This window comes from Enoplosus armatus, chromosome 10 (genome assembly GCF_043641665.1).
Source record: "Enoplosus armatus isolate fEnoArm2 chromosome 10, fEnoArm2.hap1, whole genome shotgun sequence".
Taxonomy (NCBI): domain Eukaryota; kingdom Metazoa; phylum Chordata; class Actinopteri; order Centrarchiformes; family Enoplosidae; genus Enoplosus; species Enoplosus armatus.
Window position 1 is genome coordinate 11,110,660 of NC_092189.1, and position 25,379 is coordinate 11,136,038.

At 44.5% G+C, this 25,379-nt stretch overlaps 2 protein-coding genes across 2 annotated transcripts; one reads left to right on the plus strand and one right to left on the minus strand.

Annotated features, from left to right (window-relative positions):
- Positions 1-185: 185 nt before the first annotated feature.
- On the minus strand, positions 186-1,222 carry tomm5 (translocase of outer mitochondrial membrane 5 homolog (yeast)). The gene is made up of 2 exons (XM_070913533.1): positions 1,035-1,222; positions 186-664 (listed from the first exon to the last, which is right to left on the minus strand). Exons 1-2 carry the CDS (start codon positions 1,153-1,155, stop codon positions 630-632), a joined length of 156 nt encoding a protein of 51 aa, XP_070769634.1. The 5' UTR covers positions 1,156-1,222; the 3' UTR covers positions 186-629.
- A 9,782-nt stretch (positions 1,223-11,004) lies between these two features.
- frmpd1b (FERM and PDZ domain containing 1b) lies at positions 11,005-25,059 on the plus strand. Its single transcript, XM_070913683.1, has 16 exons — positions 11,005-11,111; positions 13,458-13,630; positions 15,181-15,283; positions 15,982-16,027; positions 16,384-16,488; positions 16,633-16,728; positions 17,819-17,944; positions 18,049-18,168; positions 18,629-18,762; positions 19,595-19,721; positions 20,065-20,157; positions 20,335-20,517; positions 20,879-21,080; positions 21,282-22,262; positions 22,478-24,876; positions 24,916-25,059. Exons 1-16 carry the CDS (start codon positions 11,005-11,007, stop codon positions 25,057-25,059), a joined length of 5,139 nt encoding a protein of 1,712 aa, XP_070769784.1.
- The last annotated feature ends 320 nt before the right edge of the window (positions 25,060-25,379 follow it).

Consider the following 25,379-nt stretch of genomic DNA (forward strand, 5'->3'; position numbering starts at 1 on the left):
CTACGTTTAGGTTTGGTGCACCTTTTGTGACACTTGGCTAAATTACATCTTGTAATGCTTACTGCAACTCAAATTCATTTTACTATGTTTTATCATTTAAGGTAAATATCAACCAGTTTAAATTTAGACTAAGACAAATACATTACGTTGTTAAGTTTAAACATAGACAGCGTGACACTTTCCACTCCTTTCTTGTTCACTCATTTTATTAGTGATTTCATGATTACATTAAGATGTAAAACTCATTCATGAAAATGTGAAAAACATTTTTGGTGCACTACTGTAAAATGTCAAATGCAGTTCAACAGTTTCCATGTGTGCAGGACTGAGCAGATCTGCTGTGTAATCACAAACCAACAAAATAAACATGGTTTCCCTTTATTGTGTGAACCCGACAGGCTATATACTATCAAACTTTGCATTTAACAATGATCACAACACGTTGAACCAGAAAGGCAGACTAAAAATGGAACAAGACAAAAAATGAGAACAAGGTGTTTCCTCAGGTGCAGTGACGGACAGACACAGGTCGTTTTCAACAGGATTTGCGGTCTGCTGATGATGGTCCATACTGTCTCTGATGCAGTTGACTCTCAGTGGATGGCAGAAGAAGAGACCAGCTGCTCCGTTCATATGCTGTCCAGCTTCTTTAACACATATGGGGCTGAAACACAGAACACAGAGAGTGAGTATTGATTTAGCAGCACCGTCACAGCTCAATACAGTTGACTGTGTGTGCAATAAAAGTGGGTTTAATGACTTTCATGATTTTTTTTATCTTCTCTGGGATTAGGGCAAGATAGCTAGTGTTGTTGTGATGCTTGTACAACACTAGTAGACATTATGTACCACTGAACAACAAAAGACCTTAATTTACCTACATTTGGTATACTCGTGTTTCTTTTAGCGCATGAATTGTTTATCAAATGTATGAGGGGACAAAACAATGTCCTAAATACCAGTGAAGCACTCTTAAAAATGTAATAGTAATATGAGTATTTAGCTGGATGTCAATGTCATCTGCCTGTACTCACTGGCTCTGAGAAGGGCGACGTAAATAAGAAAGTTTCGTAAAGACGAGATGACATCTTGTCGCATTTTCTTCTTCATCTCCTCTGGGTCCATTTTCGGTCCGAGTCCTTCCAGTTTGAACATTGTAGCGGTGGTTTAATTTGGTCTTGTTCTTCGGTCTGCCTTTCGTTGATGAAAATTCACCGTTTCGGGAGCATGGATGAAATAATCTAAACCGGAAGTACGCAACAACGGAAGTTACGATGAAGGACGGCGTGCACGGAGGGACAAACTGCACAAAGACGCCAGAAGGCAAAAAATAAATGTGGTACCCAAAATGTAGCAGTCGTGTACATGCTGTTCTGTAATAATGAGAGGAAAAACGTAAATGAAGCATATCATGGAGGAGGTCGTCCTGTTGGTGATAAAACATTTAATATAGCCTAGTCCTATCCACGTTGATGCAGCAATACTGGCTGTGTAAGGCTAATAAGTTGAGGTCTGCTCTGGATCAAACAATTTGTTGTTGATTAGATAACAACAAGAAACAATAAATACTTCCTGAAAAATAAATGCATTTTGGGTTTTGGGAAAGGCCAGATTAACCCACAAGCAGACCCTGGGGCAAACATTAGCACTGGGCTCCCATTAATGGTGCAGATTTCCAAACAAATTTGCAATTAATTAGATTACCTCAAACCAGGTGACACACAATAAATATAGGTCCATTGAGGCCCCTGGGGCCCTGGAGCAGTTTCCCACTTTGCCAGGTGAGTAATCCAACCCTACTTGTGGGCTATTTGTTTTTCGAATCATACGTCGACGTGTATATCACTTTGAGCTGTATTTATTTCACACCAGTCCTTATAAATTAAGATAAAAAGTAGACTTATTTCAATTTACAGTCAAAACAACCTTCATCAAGATTGATACAGTAGCCTATGATTTACAGAATATTATAGAAATGAGTAGGTTGACAAAAACTGGAAACCTGGATCATAAAAGCAAACAATCAATATTACAAAAAATAAATAATAATAATGATGATGGCGATTATTATTATTATTTAAATTGTATTATTATTATTGTCATCGTTTATATTAGTATTGGATGTAACTGACCTTGCGGAGGAGGGGTGGGGGTCCTCCGGGCAGACAGCGGAGGAGGCAGGGAGGAGAGAGAGACGAACAGAGGGAGGGGGTGGGTTGTTTCTGAGCTCAGGGCCGAGGATTAGGCAGAGAGCAGTCCCAGTACGATGACAGCATCCAGCATATAGCCAACCCCCCCACACACCACATCACCATCAGCATCCGGCCCGGGAGGACGCCGCCGCGGATATTTTTTGAGAAACAAATATCGTTTCCCCTCAAATTCTCCGCATCACTGATCTTTTTGGGGGACAACCCTCCCAGACTCCCGGTCCGTCTGCCTCCTCCTCAGACCACGAGGTGAGTTTTTCCTCGGTATTTCCCGGTGTTATTGTCTGGTGAAGGAGCGCCCGGCTGTGTACGGAGGCGCCTGCACCTTGCATCCATTCCTGCCATTTGGACTGATATTATCACATCGAAATGAATAATTTAACCGATGGTCGTTTCCACAACGCCTGCAGGCTATACCCGTTTCCCTGTTTGAGGGAGGCGGAGAGATTTAAATCCGATTACAATAATAAAGGAAGCAACAAAAGACTGACCTTTTTTTTTTCTTTGTTAAGCCTCCTGGTTTGACTGACATGGCTGCGACCACTGATCAAAGTTAGTGTTTGGTCATTGCAATGAGAAATATTGATTATTTTAAGGGCATTTATAAAACATTGAAGAGCGATAGAAACGGTCGATATACGTGTTAGTTCATCGTAACAACCCAAATTATATATATTGGGAAACATAAATTGGTACTATACACAATTACAGTCAAAATGCTGGTCATTTTTGCACCGTCCGAATGGCATTCATTCAACATATTCATAAACACATGTCTCATGCGGTGATAGTGGAGATCCATGCTGCCGTGTGCGCAGTGAAATCACCGTCACTGGCTACAGATTGGGAATGAACGGACTAAATCCTGACGGATCAGGGGGATGCCAGGAGTCTGGGTAGTAAAACACGCACATTATGAATGGGCGTGGGCGAATGTGCAGCCACTCCGGGACAGTCGCCTCTCCTTTTTATTCTTTGCTCATATCCTTTGGCTGGCAGCAGCCTCTTCCCTGCGCCCTTCCGTGCCGTGCGAGGCATGACAAGCGCAACACAACTAGACCGGAACAATGCGTTTTGCTGTTCTGGGGCCTTCATTTAATGCATGACATGATGAGTTAATATGATTGTGTTTCCATTTAGACACGTGTGATACCGCAGCCTTCACTGTGCATAGAGACATCACTTACGTTAATCATTGAGTATTTATTTAACAGCATCATATGCAGCCGCTTGTGGTCCACAGCTGAACACACACACACATATACACACACACACACACACACCTAATGAATGAATGCCGTTTTGGTCCTGTGATGTGCAGTTTATCTGAAATAACTGGATGCTCACTGTTTTGCTCTCCCTCTTGTGTGCACAGAGAGATTTTGTGCGTGGCTGTGCTCTGCCATTGCTGCAGGCGTTGTGCTGTGACTCAGGGATGTATGCTACAACATGTGATAGGAGTTGCTGCTCCGAGGTCGGTCTGCCGGAGGAGAAACACGCTGGGGCAGAACTTGCACATCAGGAAAGACTTGATGCCTGGCTGCATTAGCCTCGATCTGCCCTGCTGACTGCTCCTCTGTCCCACTTACTGCAGCCAGCCAGCCAGCCATCCTCTCCCTCTCGCCTCCTCTTTAGTCTTAGCTTCATGTCTCCAGGGCACGCTGTGTTGCTGGGCTGGTGGTGTTTGCTGCTCCAGCCCAATGTCCTGACCAAATGATCAATTAATTGAAGCTGTTCTTATTGTTGCAGCTGCCTGCTATATTGGTCTTTCTCAGTAAATTAATTCTATTAATTCATGGGTCAGCGTGGTTACATTGGTGTATGATACTGGCAGTGGATGGATGGGTGGATAGATATATTGATGGATGGATGTACAATACAGATGGATATTAGATCGTAGGTGGAGTATAGCCTTCTGTAAATGGGTATTTTTCCCTCAAACTGTGCCAATGTTCCTCCTGCAGAGGAAAAAGGAGACGTGACCTCATTGATGTGACAGCTCCATGGTGATGGCACAATTGACTGGTAGTAGCGCCATAATGTAGGCCAACTCTTTTAAGGAATATATAGTAAAACATTGAGAGTATGAAAGTCATAAAGCCTAAGTAAATCATAAGCTCTGTATAACCAGGTTTATCCTTTTCTATTCTTTACTGTGATATGAAATATTAACTCGACTGTAGCTATATGTAACTATTATTCCAGAGTCCAGAGGCGGTTTGTAGATGCTGGCGCACTGGCGGCCCTCGTATTACTTTTACTTAAAGATAAGACCTCTATTGTGCAGTTTTTGAAGGATCATTGAGTTGAAGGAAATTGGCTCCGACGGCAACAGAAGAAGTGAGGCAGACAGCTTTCCAGACTTGCAACATCTCTCCTCCTCTAACATCCAAAGACTTTCCTCAGACATCAGACAAGATCTTCCCCTCTGTCTCTTTCTGTCTCACCGTCTGTTTCTCTCCAGAACTGTCAGAACCATCGATAGAGATCTGTAACACAATGCAGCTCACTATTAATCTTCAAAAAGACCCATTATTTAATAGTGCACTGGGGAACTCAAGCCTCGCCAGGTCGCTGATGAAAGAGGAAATGAAATGAGCGGTGCACGGCGAGCCCTGTCTTCATAATGCTAATGGAATGAGCTGACAGGCTGAATGAAAAACAGGAGATGTGATTATGTCTGGAAGACAGGTAACAGAGAAATAACCAGCAAAACACAACAAGCAGCAGTGGCAGTCAACAGACTTAAACAAGCCTCCAAGCTGCTGTTTCACAGTTGACTGTAATAGTGTTTTTCTTTGGTGCACTTAAAGTAATAAGATTTTCATTGAAATAAATGGTTGTTAAGTCACTAACTAAACAAAGAAAAGATTGATGACTACAGAACTTCTAAAGACTCCTAAAGCGCAAATCCAAAGAAAAAGAAACAAATTCAACCGCCAACTCGCTGGTGACACAGTTTGGATCTCTAAAAGTGAGCATGGATATTATTATCAATGGAAGTGAGGTCCACACACCTGCAATTACCGCTTATCGCCATAGGTGCCGCTAAAGAGAACAACATGGAGATCTTCAAGATTGTTACTTAAAGTGCAAGATTCTTTTATTTCAGTGTTTAATTTTTACAGGGACAAATACATAGCATGGGCCAATGCCACAGCATAGAAAGCCTAAGCTTGTTTACAACACCCATCCCTATAAGGACAATACAAAACACAAACAATTATACAACAACAAGACTGAGAGTCTACAGCCATGCTAGCAGCTCTGTGAGGCTGTACTTTGGCACAGCGGTGCTTTGGGGTAAATGGTAACATCAGCATGTTAACATGCTCACATTTACAATGCTAACATGCTAATATTTAGCAGGTAATGTTTACCTGTTTCCTGCAAAGTGAAGTTGCACAATAACTTAAATATAATAAGATCATGAAATGCATGAAACTATTTGCAGCATAGAAAAGTACAGTACAGAAAAGTAAGTGTCTGATGAGAGTAAATGTATTTAAGTTGGCTTTTGTGACCTTCCTTGCCATTTTTGTATCTCTCAAATTTTCGATGGGAATCATAATATAGATTTTGATCTGAAGCCTTTCATCATTGTATATTAACCTATATGTAAATTAAAAGCATAGCATATAATCTGTATTTAATTTATCTGCCGCCTTTTGCAAGATGAAAATGAATCTTTGGAGTATTTATTGGCTGCTCTACTTGTTTTTCACATTTACAACTTCGCATCCATGAAATCTGAAGCAATCCAGCTGCCTCACATAAACCTAAATCACTTTCACCTCAAGTCATCCACACATAATATTTTCTGCCAAGTGTGCTGCTGTTGGACTGAATGTTCGCTGAGCTCTGTGTCCAACTTTGTTGGCGGCGACTGTGATCCTAAATGAATTGTCGAGTTGCTGAACCAACCCCTGCTGCTGCTGCTGCCCTGCGCCTCGTGTGGAGCAGCTGTGTCCGGTGTGTTGTATTCGGCTGGAGGGGAGTGTGTGTGTGTGTGTTTCTGTGTGTGTGTGTGACAGATTGGGAACAAGATGTCAATAGCAGCCAACTGGTCCTTTCTAAATAAAAGCTGCTGTTCAATCAGTGAGCAAGGCTTCTGCTGGAGTCTGGTTACCAATTGTGTCACACCCCGCTTGCTTATCATATTAAGGCCTGTGAGCTGTGTGTGTGTGTGTGTGTGTGTGTGTGTGCACGCATACATGTGGTGTGTGCTTGTAACTGCATTAGCAGAGTGCCCCAGTGCTGAGTCCAGTCTTCATTTATTAGTGTGGACAGTGGATTGACAGGAATTTAAGTTTGTTGAGAAATTCCCACTGTCAGTCAGATTGTCATATCCATTAGCTTGGATTATGTTATTTAGCACAGCAGCAGCTGTATCTGGGCGTTTTTTCTTTTGCTTCGTGTCCTAATGTAGCATCAGTCCAGGTTGGTGTGACCTGCCGTGGCCCGGTCTGGCCCAGCAGTGCTAATTGGGCTGTTTTCTATCCAGCTGGCTGCACAGAAACTCCCTGTTCAGTGCCACCTCTCAACCCCTGCGGAGAGAGAGGAGTACTTCTATGAACTGCATGTGTGCTCATACCAGGCGACAGGATTGAATAACTGACTGTTTTGCCTGAGACAGAGAGACATTATGTGGGAAAATGAGCAGGAGGGAGGGAGGGGGCATTGTCTCAGAGAAATGAGGCTCACACACACATCGAAACAGAGGGATTGAGACATTCATTTCATACAAATATCCTCCATGTGCAGTGGAGTTTGGTGAAGGTAAAATGAGGAACGAGGGGTGAATGAGTGAAAGGCCTGGCGATGAGCTGTGTGTGTGTGAGGACAAGCTTGGGGACTTAAGGACAGTGGAGGACAGGATTCACGATTACTATTGATTCAGAACCAGATTAGGAGCAGACTCATCACCAGATCGCAGACGCTCAGGCTTTACAGTCTTGGATCAAATTAAAATGCTGTCACATCATTAGAAAGAGGGAGCAATCTCTTCATTTACGACACCATATAGTGGTGAAAAAGAGGAAAAATAAAAACAGCATGACAAATGGTAACAATGCCACAGGTCTGCTGTTTTATTTATTTATTTAACGACTGGCCATACATCAGTGTCTGCTGCCTGGCTTTGTGTGCTCTCAGTTGGTGGAGAAATGCTGCATCGATCAGCTTTTTTTTTTCTCCACTCCTCCTCGTGGACAGACCTCCTTATGTCTCACTGTAGATACTTTTGTTCTTTCTTTTCTTCTCCTGCAGCTTTACTCTCTCGTTTCTTTGCCGCTGCCCTCTTCACCCTCTTTAAAATTCTCCCCCTTTCCTCCCCCCTCCAATATCCTGTCCTTTCTCTCTTTTCTTTGCCTTGGCCAATTCTCTTCTCAGTATCCCTTCCCCTTTTCTCAGCCCCTCAGAGCCCCCTCCCCTCCCCTCTCCTCCCCTCCTCCTCACCCCTGCAACCCCCATACATCTTTCCCGTGTCCCTCTCCTCTTCTGTGCTCTGCTCTTCTTGTTGCCTGTGTTGGCAAAGTGGCAGAAGGAGGCAGTCGGAGGCCTAGCTAGCTGCATTAGCACCATGCATTATTCATGTGCCCTGCAGTCTGTGTGGGTCTAGGTCTTCTGCTGGCTTTTCTCTGGGACGACATGGGCCCAGTGAAAGAGCTCTGTGTGCGGGACACAGGGCCTGATGGAAGAGCTGCACAGATGGGACTATCCATTCCTTGATTTCAGCTCCCTCTCGTAGATGAAAGCAACGGGAGGGTGAGAGTTCCCTTCACAGATCAACATTCAAGTGCAAAATGAGGCGGTTTCCTGAGACGAGATCAAGAATGTTTATTCAGCGTCTCTCCGAACTCAACAGCCAGGCTTCTCACAACAAAGCATTCGCCAAGTGTGTTTTTTCTCCCCAAAACCAGAGGCCGAAGTTTCAGCCATATCTGCCCCGATCAAATGAAAGACTTGTCCTCTTTTATTACTGGCCAAGATCTCTGTCTGCCTGGCAGCGTTTCTCTCTCCACCACACCAGGATTCACAGGCTGTCCTCTTTGCTTTTAGAGCGCGCCCAGTAAGAACTGTTAACTGAACTGGGCGGTATGAAATTTTAATTTAGACAACCAGATGGAGATGAGAGTGCCTCGTCTCCCCATTGCCATGTGCTTTTGAGGCTGCAAGAGAAAGAAAGAGAGAGAGAGAGAGAAAGAGAGAGAGAGCCTTGGGGAGCAGAGGAGGGGCCTCTTGGAAAACCACAACCACATAGCTGGTTTGGACTCACATCTGCTTTGCTTGACATACTTGCGTGTTCACTCTGAAAACATCAACAACTGGAATATAGTTCTGTGGCTTATAAATAGGTTAAAATCCAAGCTGATCCAACGTAATCAGACTTGATAATGGCTCCTTTCACACTTTGCTCTAATTATAAACTCGTTCGTGTGGTTATGCATCTTGTTTATGGGATTTGACAGGTCTCCCTGACAGCGTTGCTCTGCTCTGCACAGGTGGCCGCACCAGATTGGGATTGGCCCTGATGATCACAAGGACCCCCCTCCACCTCTTTTCAGCCAATCCTGGAGGGGCTGCAGAGCTGATGTCTCAGAGGGCGAGAGGGTATTTGTGTTCTGGAGTCCTGAAGAGACAAGCCACATCACGGTGAGTCACCCTCTCGCAGTCTTTAGTTGAAATGTGGGACATTGTGCTGCTTTCTTTAAATATGTGGACAAGATTGTGGCTCCTGAAAGTGTTGGTGTCCTGAGGACAAAATACATGTCCAATCTTTGACATGTTAGTTTATCACATGTGATTAATGTGTAATATCTTATTTTATTAGTTAAAATATGTAAGCATTTCAAGGGTTGAACCATGTGTACTAATACACGCTCAGCATGTTTGCCTTTAACACCTGTTTAACTATCTTCTTTAGTAAAGTTATAACAGTGGGCTGCTATTGCAAAGAGTGTGGATAGTAAACCCCTTGATCAAGTGCTTAGGTTGTGCATGTATAGAAAAAAAGGCTGGCTGCTGCTGCCCAGAGAGACTGTCATCTGAGACGACTACCTGACTCGGCAAGGACAGTGAGGGTGAGAGTGAGAGAGAGGAGAAAATAAAAGACAGAAGGGGGAAAGAGGGAGAATGACAGCAAAAAACATTGCCTGACTCAGCACTGATTGCAGCACTACAGCATACAACACACATGCACATGCGTGCACCTGCAAGCGTGCTGCGCATTCAACACAAGTTGGCTCCCAGTGTGCAGCTGTCACATACCTAGCCTCACTCATCCCTCCTCGTCCACGGCAATCTGCCTCAATCCGGATCAGCGGGAGGTGCTAAAGTGACACCCTGACCAGTGTGGGCCCGTGCAGAAACGAGGGCCTCTAATCCTCTTAAAGGACAGACCTACACTACATGCTTTACTACTACCGAGGGAGGCTAGTCGTCGCTGGCCTCCAACCAGCGATCACTTAAACAGAGACGAGCTGAAATCCTGCTGTTTTAACTGCTGATGAAAAAACAAATTAACAAATTAATTGTTTATTCTATCTCATGAATACGACTTTACTCACAACAGCACCCCTAAACATCCTCTGATGATTGCAGTGCAGCATGTATTGTTTCCTCATGAGTCAGAACTTGATGTACAGTGAGGTAATTGTGCTGTAATGACTTTACCCTCATTTATTGGACAGAGGCCTGTTTTAAAATGCCCCATACGAGTGTATCAGATGGCCTGTCGTGCTCACAAAAGTCTTGACTTGCAGAAGTTTCCTAGATATTTCAGAGAGCTGATCAAACTAAGCTCTCTGCTAGCTGGCTGCAGAGGCCAAGGCTCATTAGGTTTCGGAAGCACATTCATCATCGTTAACCGTATTGATCAGGCCTGGGTCGCTACTCTTCCCGTCCCTGCCAAAGTTTCCCTCCCTTCTCTCTGCCTCATGGGGTCAAACAGTCCAATATTACAGCAGATGAAGTACATCACAACACAGCAGCGAAACAATATCTGCTGAAAACAACTTGATTTTCTGTTATGTCACAAACAAATGATACACAAAAGAAAGATGTATAACACAGCACCCCTTGTAGACTATATTTTCAGCAATAGATAATAAACCCTGTCAGGGAATTATCAGAGGCTCTGCGAGCTCAATGCCGGAGTATTGATTGGCTGACAGAAACACAACACAGTTGAGGAGTGTCGTAACTCTTGAGATTTTGGTCAGGGTTCAATGCTGACTAGCTTTGTCTCCCTGGGGTTCGACTGAAACCCTCCATCCTTCATTAAGTCCCGAACACTCCCCTGTTTAAAGGGCACGCTATGCAGAAAGTGCACAGCTGCAGAATTGTAGCAAACATGCAGATTGTGGCATATTTATGTTAAACTCTTTGTGAACTCTGTGATTGTGTGAATGTGCAGTTGTTGAGAATCAGGTCATTTAGGCAAATGTGTGTGACATGTGTTGTTGTTCATGCTGCCTACACGCCACCCCTCTCTTTTTCTCTCTTGGCCTTTCTTGCTCTCTGTTCACATATCTGATTATTCATCGTATTCAAGGCCGGCTACACGCTCTGAATATAAAAACAGAGCAGACGAGATGCTAATTTAGCTGGAGCCCAATTCTGCCGCTGAATGCAACGTCCAACAAGACAGAGCTGAACTCTAAACAGCTTCTTACTTATTTTCTCCCTCCAAATCCTTTCATCTTCTTTCCACGTCAGCTTTTCTCTCTGTGTTTTGCTTGTTGGGATTATGTCTGTGACTCATATGCTTCTCTCTCCTTGTCTCTTCAGATAAATGGAGGAGAAGGAGCGATGTAGGAGCAGGTCTCCAGCTCGGAGGGCCAGCCGGGTGCAGCAGGTGGTGGGAACGATAATACGTCGCACCCGAGAGTCGCTTAGCAGGTACAGAATGAGCAAGGGTCAGAGGTCAGGGTAAAGATCCTCTTCAAAGTACAGGAAATGTTTGTGAAAGTGAAAAAATGGGTGAAAAATACTCCCTGTAAGGCTGGCCCCAATTTCTTCATTGTGAATTGTTAAATATTCATACGTGAATACTGACACCTCGTGTGTCACTTCAGCTATCTTATGATCAGTGGATTCTGAGTGAGAAAATGAAGTAGATTTTGATGGTAAAACAACTGAGTATGCAGCAGAAAATGTTGCACCACAAAGCCAACAGCAGCAGAAAATGCCCACACAAACCACTGTGTCAATAACAAATAAAACAACTTATATAGTATAAAGAAACTAAACAAGTTTGGGCAGCAGGCCTGCTGCCAGATTCTGTAATGGGGAAGAAGTATGGGATCGTATATATCATTTAGAATAAATAATGTAGCTGTACAAATGGCGTGTTTTTAGCTGAGCTATTTTATTGTTAAATAGAAACGTCTCTAAAAAGAGAAAAAAACTAAAACCAGAAGAAAATGTAAAAAAAATTAAAACTGAGAAAGAATAAAGTAGATTTCTCAACCTGGTATGTACACACACACCAGATCCCCGCCCCACACCCACACATTCAGATACATAACACATACTGTAGTTGAGTACACATTCAAAACCTGAGTGCCGCCAACACAAACACACCCCACAGTGAACCACAAATATGCTCTCTAGAGCCCTTCATTCCCTTGTTGTCCGTTAAGTGGTTTCTCATTCTAAGCAGAGGAGGCGGTGCAGAGGAAGCCCAGTAAACTCATTCTTGGGAAAAAAGTCTCATCATGTCACAACCAGCAGGCCTCAGGGAGAAGATGTCTCTGTTAGATTTAAACACAATGTATACAGAGTCTATTCCCAGGGTGCATCTGAGCTGATGATGTGTAGCAGGTTATAGGAATGTGGCCTCTGTTTTCTGGCTCCTGAGTTATATACATTTATTACATTATAGCAGCATTGATACTTTCACAATACTGTGACGTCCTATAAGATGTCAGAGTGTTGTTTTTAGGCATGCTGTGGCTGTAGGGATGGCGATGTTGGTCTGTCTGTTGGTTGGTCCGCCACTTTGGTCCAGACTGAAATATCTGTATATTGTACAGATATCTGTACAATTTGGATCAGATATCCACGATGCCCAGAAAATAAATCCTAAAGATTTTGGTGATCCCCTGACTTTTCCTGCCACCGGCAGGTCAAAGGTTTCACTTATTCCTTGAAATAGCTTGACATCTACTTGATGGATTGGCATAGAGACATTCACGGTCCTTAATGACGTTGGTGATCTTCTGACCTTTCCTCTAGCGCCACCGTGAGGTGGAAATTACAGACTATAGATATTCAAGGTCCCCAGAGGATGAATCGCAGTAACTTTGGTGATCCTTTAACGTTTGATACAGAACCATCTTCAGGTCAAAAGTTTCATTTTTACCATACTTTGATTTATGAATGAAATACTTAAGACATTCTCATCAGTCTCAGCTGTACTTTATGTTTAGTGTTAATTAACTAATGTTAGCAGGCTAACATGCTAAACTAAGATGGCCAGCATGGTAAACATTATACCTGCTACACATCAGCATGTCAACATTGCAATTGTGAACAAGCTAGCATGCTGACTTTAGCATTTAGCTCAAAGCACTGCTGTGCCAAAGCACATCATCACAGAGCCACTAGCATGGCTGGAGACTCTTATTCTTGTTGTTTTATGTTTATAACATTAGTAGATTGATTGATTAGTCAATAGACCGAAAATTAATTACTTTGGTAATTGATTAATCATTTGAGTCACTTTTAAAGCAAAAAGCCATTTGCGATTAAATTTGAGTATTTCCTGCTGTCTTTCTGTTTTGTGTCATTGTAAACTCAATCTCTTTGAGTTTTGGACTGTTGAGCAAAATTAGCTATTTGAACATGTCACCTTCGGCTTAATGGAAATTGTGATGGTCCTAATTTTCTAATTTTCTAGATTAATTGGGAAATTAAACTATAAACTACTAACTAACCAACTAACGGATGATAAAAATAGTTATTTACAGTCTGTGTAAAAAACATCTGGTTGTGTGAAATTATCTATCTGTAATAGTTTAGAACTTAGCTGGAAGAAGTAGGTTGAATATTCACAGCAACACAACTTTCACTACTCTTTGATAGTCAGCCATTGAACAAGATAATGAGATGAAAGTTGACAGCGTACAGGGACCCAGCAGTGAACTGTCTCCCTCTTGATCTGCCTTGATGCATTAATCTTGTGATGACCACAGTGTTGTAGTCTCCAGTCAGGTAACCTGTGACCCTGTTTGACCTCCTCAGAGAGCGGTTGCTAGGCGATGGGAGGTCGCAGCGCTCCAACAGTCTGTCCAATCAGAACTTCCAGGCCAAGCTGGCGCTGCAGATCACCAGGGACCCGGTCCTGGACAGCAGCACTGGACATGGCTTCACCCTCACCACAAACGCACCCCTGCTGGTCAGGGACGTCGTCCCAGGTACATGGGGTGTGTGGTGGTGATGGTGTGTGTTTGTGTGTCTGTATGGACGAGTGCACGTTGTTTTCCCGCTTCCTCTCCAAATGGCCTCCTGCTTTATGCAACCGTACACCGCCTGCAGCAAGACAGATTTACACGCTCGCTCTCTCTCTCTCTCTCTCTCTCTCTCTCTCTCTCTCTCTCTCTCTCTCTCTCTCTCTCTCTCTCTCTCTCTCTCTCTCTCTCACACACACACACACACACACACTCTCACACACACACACATTGACTCTCTCCTGGCATTCAAACTGCAAGGCACGGTGCCAGAGAAGCCACAGAAACAACAGAGCCACCTGCTCATCCTTTCTAAATTCAATCACTTTTCATTTAGGCAACTTTGATAGGGGAGAGAGAGAGACAGAGAGAGAGAGACAGAGAGAGATGCTGATTCATTACTTTTACATTTATCCTGTAAAATAAGCTGATAAATGCCCCGAGGAGGGTCCCACCCTGCCACCAGCTCTGTAATTGCTATCTGCTGCCAAAGAGAGAGAGAGAGAGAGAGAGAGAGAGAGAGCAAGAGAGTGAGAAGTGATAACAGAAGACAAGATTTAATAGACACAGAAGATGCCAGCAGGAAGACACAGCAGGGAATAGACAATGACCAAAGTGCAAATATGGCCAAAGAGAGCAAAATCATGAGTGTGAAAGGGTGCAAAGTGGGAGGGAGGGAGGATGGGTGACGCCTGTGGGTGTGGGAGGAGTCAGCGAGGCCCTGGTGGTGGTGTGGAGGTGAATGTGAGAGGAAAGTAGTGGATGAGGAAGAAGGATAGAAAAGGAAAGAGGAGGAAGGGAGGGAGCTTGAAAAACCGCAAAGATCACGATATTGGCAGAGCTGACATGAAAGCTTGACGGGCAGGGGGGGGGGGGAGGGGGGGGGGGGGGCTTGTCTGGCGAGAGAGAGAATGTGTGCGAGTGTAGCCTGTGTGTATGTGTGTGTGTGTGTCTGTGTGTGTGTGTGTGTAAGCTTGCAAAGCAGTGTGGGATACCGTCAGTGGGTCAAAAACCAGGGACAGACGGGGCTTGGCCAGGCAGACGGGGTGTGTGAAAATATGTGTGCATGTGTATGTGTTTGCGCATTCATACACTTAGAATGTGTGTGTGTGTGTGTGTGTGTGTGTGTTAGAGTAAGCTGAAACTGCTGTGCCTCAGTCGTGCTCTCTTGCCTGAAGACAAATGAGTATAAATAACTAGTGAAAGCAGAGCGGAGCCGAGCTGGATGAGACCCAGAATAACTGTAACCCCTCACATCCTGGAGAGCTCAGCTGAACTCTGTTGAGTCAGCCATGTTGAATAACCATATGTGTCACTCTGTGTGTGTGTGTGTGCGATTGTGCCCACATGTGTGTGTATATCTCCCTTTATCTGAGCTGAAAGTGCAAGCCCACGTGTGCAGCTGGGTTTTTGTTTTATGCAAGCACTCACTCTTTTCATTGTGTATACGTGTGTGTGTGTGTGTGTGTGTGTGTGTGTGTGTGTGTGTGTGTGTGTGTGTGTGTTCCTGCGTGTAGGGAGTCCTGCAGATGGGATACTATACCAAGGGGACCAAGTGGTGCAGATTAATGATACAGTGCTGGAGGATTTAAGTGACGAGCAGGTGGAAAACATCTTAAGGTGAGAAGAACTGCAGACATACTTTTCTTGTTGTGTTTTTCAAACAAAACAAAACAGACGAAATTATGCAGTTAAGACTGGTGACATGACAGCTCTACAAGACAAAAGAAATACATTTAACCAATTAACTTTCTTAATTTTGGTTCACTGTTTATTTTAAAATTGATATTCATCTGCAAAGCTGCATGACAACACAGCCTAAAACTGCTGACTCCTATTAAGAACAGGCCTGTTAGTAACTTACATTTCATATTATATTATATATTATATGTTTTTCATTTTACGTCAGTGTTATTGAAAGGTTATCTCTCTCTCTCTCTCTCTCTCTCTCTCTCTCTCTCTCTCTCTCTCTCTATCTATCTATCTATCTATGAGAAACGATGAGAAACCAGTTCAGTTAGTGGGGCCAGCTTCATAATAACTGTATCCGGTCCGTCCTGTGACTAAATGCGCTGTCATAGTTGTATGTTGGAGTGTATTTCTGAGAGTGTGTGATGGTGATTTATGTATGAGTGTGTGTGTGTGTGTGCGTCTGTGAGAAAGGCAAGGCTTAGCAAGTTAAGGGCAAAGGTCAGAGGAGAAAGTGCTTGCTTGACAGAAGGACGGAAAGATAATGATCTCTTTTGTGGATTTTTGCATGTGTTTCTCTGTGCGCGTGTGTGTGTGTGTGTGTGTGTGTGTGTTTTTTCTCCACCCAGGGACTTGGAGGATTGTATCACGGTGACTATCCTGCGGCACATGACAGTGAGTACAAAGAAGACATTGATGACCACCCCTCAACACACACACACACACACACACACACACACACACGCACACACACACACACTCACAAAGAGTCATTACACCATCCTTCATTTAAACATAAGCTCTCTGTGTGTTTCCAAGCATGTGACTGTAATCTCGCATCTTCCTCACATTGCTTTTAGATTGTGATGTGCAAATGTAAACATGTGCGTGTCGACCCCTTGATTACGGCTCAAAGTTTGTTGCTCTCAGAATTAATTGTCATTTCACTGGTTTGAGTGTGCACGTCTTAGTGAGCGGTCTAGCCCTCACATAATGGGCCTGGTGCATGTCTTTGTGTCTTTGTGTTGCAGAATCCCAAGTCATCCATCATGTCGGCGGAGAAGAGAGCTCGTCTGAGGAGTAATCCAGTTAAAGTGCGCTTTGCGGAGGAGGTGGTGGTCAACGGGCACACTCAGGTGAGAACAGCCGATGAATGACTCTCATCTCTGGATCTCACACACTTTTGATCAGTCTCATGCTGCCTTTTCCTATTTTATCTTTCCTCATTTGATATTGATTCCTGCCTAAACACAATGATATCTCTCACTTCTCTCCATCAGGGAAACTCTCTTCTCTTCCTGCCCAATGTCCTGAAAGTCTATTTAGAGAACGGACAGACCAAGGCCTTCAAGTTTGACAACACCACCACCGTCAAGGTATATATTAAACAGATGTTACTGGAGATATTGAATCTAAGAAGAGTGAGGCAGTGTTACCAACATATTACATACAACTTATTAAAAGAGTATTTGGACTGGGTCACTTTTGATGAATCTTGAATGGAAGATGGGTAATTGGATGATGCATCTTGTCACTGGTTGGCCCAAGAGGTGACAGCATCATTCTTGGGTGGCTGACGTGTTTGTCGATACCTGTGTGCTCTATAAAGGCCAATGAGAAGAAACTTGCTACATGTTCATCTATATGATCTGTGCCAGGCTGAATACGCTGAATATACCTATCTTACTGTAATAGCAATAACCAACAACAAGACACATAAATAAAGATTAAAGAGCATAGATGGATAGATACATCATGTTCCTTTCCTTTTATCTCGTGTCAGTAGCTAAATTTGACCATATCTGATGTGCCTACATTCTTGTCCTCAGAAGATCCGTTCATTGGCCCCCTCCGTTTCGTATAAGCATTATGAGACCAAACAGTGGATGTAGTCGTGAAAGCCTTCCTAGAAACAAGTGGGTGTATTTTTGCAATTAAGCACACCACAAGTTATGGTGTGATTGCCCCAAGGGTGTTGGAGTGTGGGTAGGCTGTTCTTAGCTGTTCTTAATGGTGGAATAATACAAAAGGAAAAAAAAAGAAAGAAATATATGTCGTTTCTGGAGGAGGAAGTTATGAAACATTTAAAAGTGTGGAGAAGAGCGTGCAGTGATTCAGAGCCTTGTTACAGTGAGAATCACTTGTTTGTTAGGAGGGCAGAGATGGATTTTGTGAGTAACTCTAGATATCGTCTCTAAGTCCAGTTGGCAGACCGAGAGATGAACTGTATTCAATAAGTTTATTGAGATAGGAGGTAGATCATTGGGTTGGTAGGTCCATGAATACTGTTGTGTTCATGATCACATTATTATTGTTACAGCAGGTTTTGTATTTGTATTTCAGTTTGTATTACCAGCCAAAGGCAAACTGAGAGGGGAATCACATTTGACCATCTGCCATCAGCAGACTGGGATGAAACATGTTTGTCTAAGGGGGTCTTAACTGTTGTTTTTTCCACCATTCCAGGACATTGTTCTCACTCTGAAGGATAAACTGTCCATCCGGGCCATCGAGTACTTTGCCCTGGTGCTAGAGCAACAGTACAGCATCACCAAACTACTGCTGCTGCACGAAGACGAGCTCATACAGAAGGTGAAGGAAATCTACACACAAACATACAGCAGTTGTGGATGGTTGTTTATATTAGCTTAAATTTACTTTATACTGTATACCTCTGTTTTCTTTGTCTTCACCAGGTGGTGCAGAAAAAAGACTCCCATGACTACAGATGTCTATTCAGGGTGTGTTTCATCCCCAGAGACCCCACGGACCTACTGCAGGATGACCCCTCTTCCTTTGAGTACCTCTTTCTACAGGTCAGAGGAGCTAATTCTCTCATCCACAGTACTACTTTCTATCTGTCTCATTGTCTGTCCATCTAAGTTGACCCTTCTCTCCTTACTTACATGTGGAAACCAAGTCTAAATGTTCACACAGTAAAAAGCTAACGTGCTGTCGCTCCTGCATACACAAAGCCACAGGTTGTCTTTGCATATTTTGTTGCACAGTAAAGCATTGGGAGTGCCACTTATGTCATGTTGATTTATTGTCCTATGAGGAGTCTTTGCCTCCTGCTGCTTTTGTTTCTGCTGTATAAATGGCAGTTTGGGTGCCCAGTGATGGTTTACTTGTAAAGATGCTTATGAGCTTATGTTTGTGTATTTAACAAGTAAATATACATATATGATGCTTTTCAGTAGTGATATGTTTATTGTCAATTTGCATGTATATTTGTAATGTCTGTATGCATTATGCTGTGACTGTGTGTGTTTCCAGAGTGTTGGGGACGTGCTGCAGGAGCGTTTTGCAGTAGAGATGAAGTGCAACACTGCACTCCGCCTGGCTGCCCTGCACATGCACGAGAGACTAGATAGTTGTGGACAGACCAGGGCCTCTATCAAGTGTATTACGTGAGTCATATGTGTTTGTGTGTGCATGTAATTTTAGGGTCACACTGGTAGGACAGACTCCAGCACTCCTCATTACATGACCTAGAGGTTTGAGCTTGTTCTACTGCTGCAATCATAATTTGTGTGGGATAAGGCTCACGCTAAATGCCTAATCTATTAATGTGATTGGAAAATGTTTTGTGTATGTGCACAAGGGTGTGTATTTGTCCTATTTCCTGTTTTCAATGTTCCCTCTTTCTGTCTTTCTCTGTCTTTCTCTTTCACACTTCTAAGATATAAATGCACAAACGCACATTAGCACAGATCCATTTCCCAAAAGTCCACCTCACTGACGCACCTGTCATAGATTAATATGGTTATATAATATATACGTCATTGCAGTCATAAATACTGTGTATTGCAGACACAGGCTTTTTTCACCTCAAATTAAACTGATGATGTCATGGTGATGTCATGTCATGGACAGTCACACTAAAGTGGCACTCAGTTAAAATATGGCTGTTTAGTTACATCTAGTGGCAGCTGTGAGGAAAAAAACAACAACATCAGCAGATATGTCTACTCCACACACTCTGGTAGGCTTACTGAGTACCTCAGAGATGAGACTTGTGACTTTCCTACAATTCCACATTGGCTTTGACTTTTTCCCAGGCTCCCTCCACCTTTCTAATGCTGCACCAATATTTACTTTTATATATCAGGTGCATATAGCACATATGGGGTACTGCAGTTCAATTTCACTTCCACTTTTAGCAGGTATTGAGGTAACAGAGTTCCACATTATTTATCAGTGTGCCTTTCATACCTCTGTGTGTGTGTGTGGTGATGACAGGAAGGAGTTTGGCCTTGACAGTTTCATCTCTCCCACGCTGCTGAGCAACATGAGGGAGAAGGACCTAAGGAAAGCCATCAGCTACCACCTCAAAAAGATCCAGTCCCTGCTAGAGCCACGCCAGAAGGTAGATACAGCCTGATGGATGAGTGGAAGGAAGCATTGAGAGGCGTACAGAGATAGATAGTGACAGTTTAGTCTTACAGTGACTGCTAATCTCCATGAGGTTTAAAATGGTATATGGAATGACAGCAGGTTGGGAGAAAGATAGATAGTGTGTGGGAGGGTGATTAACACGGAAATACTAGGTATGGGGCTTGGATAATGTTTCTGGGAAAATAAGTGGAGCATATGTCAATGTTGAAGCATTATTTTGGTCAGTGAGTCAACCATGACATTTTCTTTCATTCTGTCGTCCTGCTCTCACTCTTATTCTTCTCTCTTCTTCCATGTCCACTGTGGCATTGTAGGTAATATCTGCTACTCAAGCTCGGTTGGCCTACCTCACTCAGCTGGGAGAGCTCATTTCATATGGGGGACGGTCATATACAGCCACGATGATGGTAAGTGTTAGGAGCCTGATGCAGACTTGTGGTTCCATTTGCTATAGCATACACCATATAACCAATTCAGAGGATTCAAATTCAATCTTGGACATGACATTATTCAACACCCTTATCTATGTCTTTTTCCTCTTAATCCTTCTATTCTGATGTACCTTCTCACTGTCCTACTCTTAGCTTCAGGACAGGGAGGTGTTGGTCAGCCTGCTGGTGGGAGCCAAGTATGGGATGAGTCAGGTCATCAACCACAAGCTCAACATGATCTCTACATTGGTGGAGTTCAGCAGCATCAGCAGAGTGGAGTTGCTCTCGGAGTCAGACAAAGTCAGCCTACTGCGCATCTCACTGCACGACATGAAGGTATGGAAGACATTTGACCATGTATGAGGACATTCATATACATGGTCAAAAAGGGGGCTCTATTATTCATAAACATGTAGGCACTTATACCCTGACACAGATACGAAAAATGGATATTCACTCACCACACCACATTTGCGCCAAAGCTCATGCTAGAGTAAATATAGGTCAAGCATTTCTCCTCCAATACACAAACAGTATACAGCCTAAGGGGTTGTGTGGTAGCTATAAAGCTAATTCACTGTACTCAAAGGTGACTCTCTCTCCCTCTTTCTCCCACTCCATCGCCTTTTCTCCCTTACCCTTTGGCTTTAATCACTACCGCTTTACCTTATCTTCTACAATGCCCTCCCCCTCTCAGCCATTTGCCTTACTGATGGACTCTCTGGCAGCCAAAGACTTAGGGTGTCTGCTGGGAGGCTACTGCAAACTCCTGGTGGATCCCAGTGTCAGTGTCTTCCGTCTGGGGCGCCCAAAAGTGAGGGTGCACCGGATTCCTGCTGAAGAAGGTGTGTGTGGGAAGTTCGCCGTAATAGAGGGCGTGTGCTATGAATCCCTATCAAGTGAGCAAAAGTTGTTTCACTTAAAATAATCACTAGACATTTTTCACAGCACATGTTGATGTATGTCACCAGCCAGTATGGGTACGGATAGAAAAGCCAGACATGTCATACCATCATAATTTAAACTTTATTCTGTTCTACTAATGTATTAACAAATTGCGATGCTTGTCTGGTGTCTGTGTATTTTCCTGGTGTTATTAGGTTATGTGTCTCGCTGCTGCAGTGACTCAGATGACTCAACAGATGAGGATGACCCAATGGATTCTCAGAATTACAAATGCCCAGACCCAGCAAGTCAGGACTGGGAAGAAAGGAGGAGAGAAGAGGAAGAAAAGAGGAGAGAGGAAGAAAGAAGAGAGAGAGAGGAGAACAAAGGCAAACAGGAAGTGAAGATAATAGTGACAACAGAAGGTAAGGAAAATGAGGGTGAAGAGCAAGGAGGAGCGACAGGAAGTGGTCTGCGTAAATTTAGTATTATGGATGAAGAAATGAACCTGGAGACCACCTGGTACCACACTGACCCACGAGTCACCAGCAGTTTCTCCAGCTTGTCCAGTGGCTCCTTGAGTGCTGCCCTGGAAGAGAGCAGTGCCGCAGCCAAAGGCCCATCTCGTCTGGATGCACTCCGTGGACCACGCACAAGTGAGGATCTACCAAGCTTGGACGTTCACCACCCCTACCTCCTGGAGCCAAAACGCCACCAAGGGCTCCTGCGACCCACCAACCTCAATTACCGTGGCAATGACAACTCTTGCCTTTGCTTTGCTGAACTCTCCAAGGCTGATTTCCTCCCTAGCCCGCCTGAAGCTACTAGTGATGATGACGATGATGATGATGATGATGATGATGGGGAGGAAGAGCAGGGAATGGAGGGACTCAGACGCATTTCTAAGATCCCTAGTTCAAGAGATTTGAGACTGATTGATAGCACACCTTTTGATAGATCACCCATTAAAAGAAAGAAAAAGATCCCTCCCAAAGTCCCATTAAGGACGAGTTCAATTCCTGGGCACAAAGCAGGACAGGCTGAGCAGCGCCTCTCCAAGGATGAAGAGGGTCTATTCCTGACACCTTCACCCAACCCCAAACCAGCTCTTTTTGTCAAAGAGACTGCCTCAGAGTCTGAGGATGAGTTTTTTGATGCACAGGAGAGATTTACCCCCCCAGTTCCTGATCTATCAGGTTTGTTTACAGCATGTTTGTTATGACTTTGCAGATGAATAAGACAATTTATCCTTGTTACGTTTTTGTGAAGATGATGGCATGTTTGTTTTTTTTATGTGATATTAAACTGAGACATTAATGTGGTTAAAGGAGGCGTGGACAAGATTTGTATAAATCCACTGATGCATTTCTCTTTCTGTCCTTTTCTTTTGATTTGTCTCTGTCTCTTACAGACGCTGAGCTGGCTGACCGGCGGAATGCTAATCGCTTGAGTGGAACCTGGAATGGTCTTCCAGCCGTCCCAGAGAAAGTACCATCCTCCCCCCTTGCCAACAAAGCCCAATCCTCTAAAATCAAGAAGGAAGTGGAAATGCTTAAAGGCCCCCCAAATCAACTTACCAATCAACAACCCAGTCCACCAAAGCCCGCTCAGAAACCCGAAGTTAAAGTCAAACCACCATTGGCACCTAAGCCCCAGCTGCCTCCCAAACCTCAGATCATTCCTCCCAAATCCCCCCAGCATGGGAGATCATATGCCCACTGCAATGGGGATGTCTCTGGGCGTCTGTCCTCTGAACTCCTGGAAATGGAGCCAGACACCATGGAGTTCAAGTCTGTCACATCTGGGGCAGGTGGACTGCCTCTATCATCACCCCTGATCACAGCAGTGTGGTGCAGCAAGCAACCACTACCCATTACAACACCACAAACTGAGGAAAAGAGGAAGGGGCAAGAAAACAGCCCAAAACAGAATAAAGATCTGACGCATGAGAATGGAGCACATGTTTCCAATGACAAAGCATACATTCCTGATGAAAAGGAAACCCCTAAAGCTGAGGGGAAAAGCAATGGGACTGCCCTACCCACAAAAAAGCCACCAAACCTAACCCCCATCCCCCGCTCTAATTCAGGTACAAAGCTAGCTGTTGCCCCTCCAGTGCCCCCCAAACCCACTTCTCCCACCAATTTCCACCCCTTATCACTACCTGCTAGCTCTCCTGTCTCCCCAACTGATCCAAGCAAAGGGATCTTTAAGGATAGCAACAGTCCACCAAATGGAATCCATCCTTGGAGCAACCGCAATGGCAGCATCCAGTCAGGACCCAGGAGGGTCTCTCTGAGTCATGAAAGCCTGTCACCCAAAAATACAGATGCACCTCTCACCCTTACCACTTCCCTAACCTCAACCAACTCCAAAGGTGTTGGGGGCCTAGAAAGCAGAGAACCTGGAAGATCTGGATCAGGATCCGATCTGAGGACCAGTTCTTCCAGCCTGGGAGGCAGACTACCAGCTTCTGCCCTGAGAGGGAAGATCCAGGCTCTGCCTTGGTACATGACCCGTTCCCAGGAGATTTTGGGAACTCTGGACTATCCTTCCTCTAGCTCCATCAATGGAGACACATCTGGATTTGGCTCTGGTTTGTCTGTAGCCAGTGGTTTATCAGACTTAAACAAGACCCCTGTCAAGGAAAAAGAGACTGTGACCTCAAAATCGGGAGGGAAAGGGAATATTTTAGAGGATGGAGCTGAGGTTGTCATAGCCACCATCAAAGAGGCCCAGGAACTGACCTCACACATGAAAAAGGCCAATGGGACAAATGGCTCCCACCCTAATCTGAGTTTAGAGAATAGTGCACACCGTGGCAGTGTTTCATCAGAGCAGCCTCAGTCACGGTCCCATTCAGCAGTGGGGTTGGGAGGTGTGTCCAACATGCAAATTGGAGGTGACTCACCGACCTCCTCTCTCGCAGACAGTACTCCTCCACAGCAGCACCGGGAGGCTTGTGGCTGCCGCACCGTTTATGCCAACTGCTTCAGCGGAGACACTGAGGATGGTGTAAGCTTTGACGAGGAGCTTACAGTTTATGAGTTCTCCCGCCGCACACGCCCCAAACCTGCCCGACCCGCACCTGTCTCTTCTCCTACAACACCCTCTCCAAACCCCAATATTCTGTCACTGCTTAGGGACAACCCCCGCCCACTCTCTACTTTCTCCACTGCCTCCTCTGAACTCAGTCCCCTTGTTTCACGTCCAGTTTCCCCCACAATCTCACTTGGTTGTCCTCTACGTTCACTAACCAACAAGAATTATGGTGGGCTGAAAGGCGGTTTTGCCTCCCTACGTCAAGATATAGACCAACTTCTGCTGGTCTTAGAGAGGGGAGAACTTGAACAAGCCCAACAAACATCATGTCAAGACTCAAACCAGGATATCACAGGCCTAAAAGTAGGGCCTGACCTAAATCACAATGGAACTGAAGACAGTACTACCCCAGCACCCAGCCCAAATTGTACTGGCACAAGCACTGCCGCCATGACAGAGGCTGAAAGGAGTCTTCTCCAGGCAGAAGCTCGACGATTGGCATCTGGGTGTCAGCGGGCCACACGTGTAGGCTGGGCTCCTGATGAAGCCCTACGTTCTTTATCTAACAGCTTCAGTGCCCTGGTTCAGTTGGCAGCAGCCTGCCTGCGAACAAACCCCTGCCCTGGTTGTGACATCTGCCATAATGCGAGTCTGGTCCACAGGGATGAGGACGATGACAACCTGGAACCCATGGACAAGCTAAAGGAGATAGTGGGTCTTTACCGGGAGTTTGTTGGGGCTGTTGAGACAGCTGGAACTGGTGCTGGGGTTGGGGGTAAGAGTGTGGGCCTTACTGGGTCTGGACAGGGTCATGGGGAGAGTGATGGGGTGAGGCTACTTGCCAAACGCTGCACTGTGCTCATCTCCTCTGTATTCGCACTCACACAGCTTTTCCGGACCTGCACCCTAGACACCTCGGACACACCTGGCCACGTACCTCTCAACTTTTGACCTGTGAACTTTTACCCACTAATAACCCACTGACTCTAGAGGTGAGATGAGAAAACAGCACAGAGCGATCTGGTGTGTAACCCCTGTGTTCTTGTACAGTAAGTGCCATGCACACCACCGCACACAAACTTTAACTCACATTACACATACCCACATGGAAAACACATACACCAAACAAAACCCTAAAAGAAGAGAGGAAACTTCATTGCTTGGCCTCTTCTTGGACGCATATGAACTATGCATTTGTACATATGAATTTTATAATTATCTTATAATTCTCTTATTTTATGATACAATATGTGTATGTATGTAAGGATGGA

Excerpts from the sequence above, each read along its gene's own strand:
- tomm5 (XM_070913533.1), bottom strand. The coding sequence starts at position 1,155 with ATGTTCAAACTGGAAGGACTCGGACCGAAAATGGACCCAGAGGAGATG. Across the intron at positions 665-1,034 it reads CGTCGCCCTTCTCAGAGCCA|CCCCATATGTGTTAAAGAAG; the intron begins GTGAGTACAGGC and ends TCTGTGTTTCAG.
- frmpd1b (XM_070913683.1), top strand. The coding sequence starts at position 11,005 with ATGGAGGAGAAGGAGCGATGTAGGAGCAGGTCTCCAGCTCGGAGGGCC. Across the intron at positions 21,081-21,281 it reads GTGCTATGAATCCCTATCAA|GTTATGTGTCTCGCTGCTGC; the intron begins GTGAGCAAAAGT and ends TGGTGTTATTAG. Across the intron at positions 24,877-24,915 it reads CAGCTGGAACTGGTGCTGGG|GGTCATGGGGAGAGTGATGG; the intron begins GTTGGGGGTAAG and ends GGGTCTGGACAG.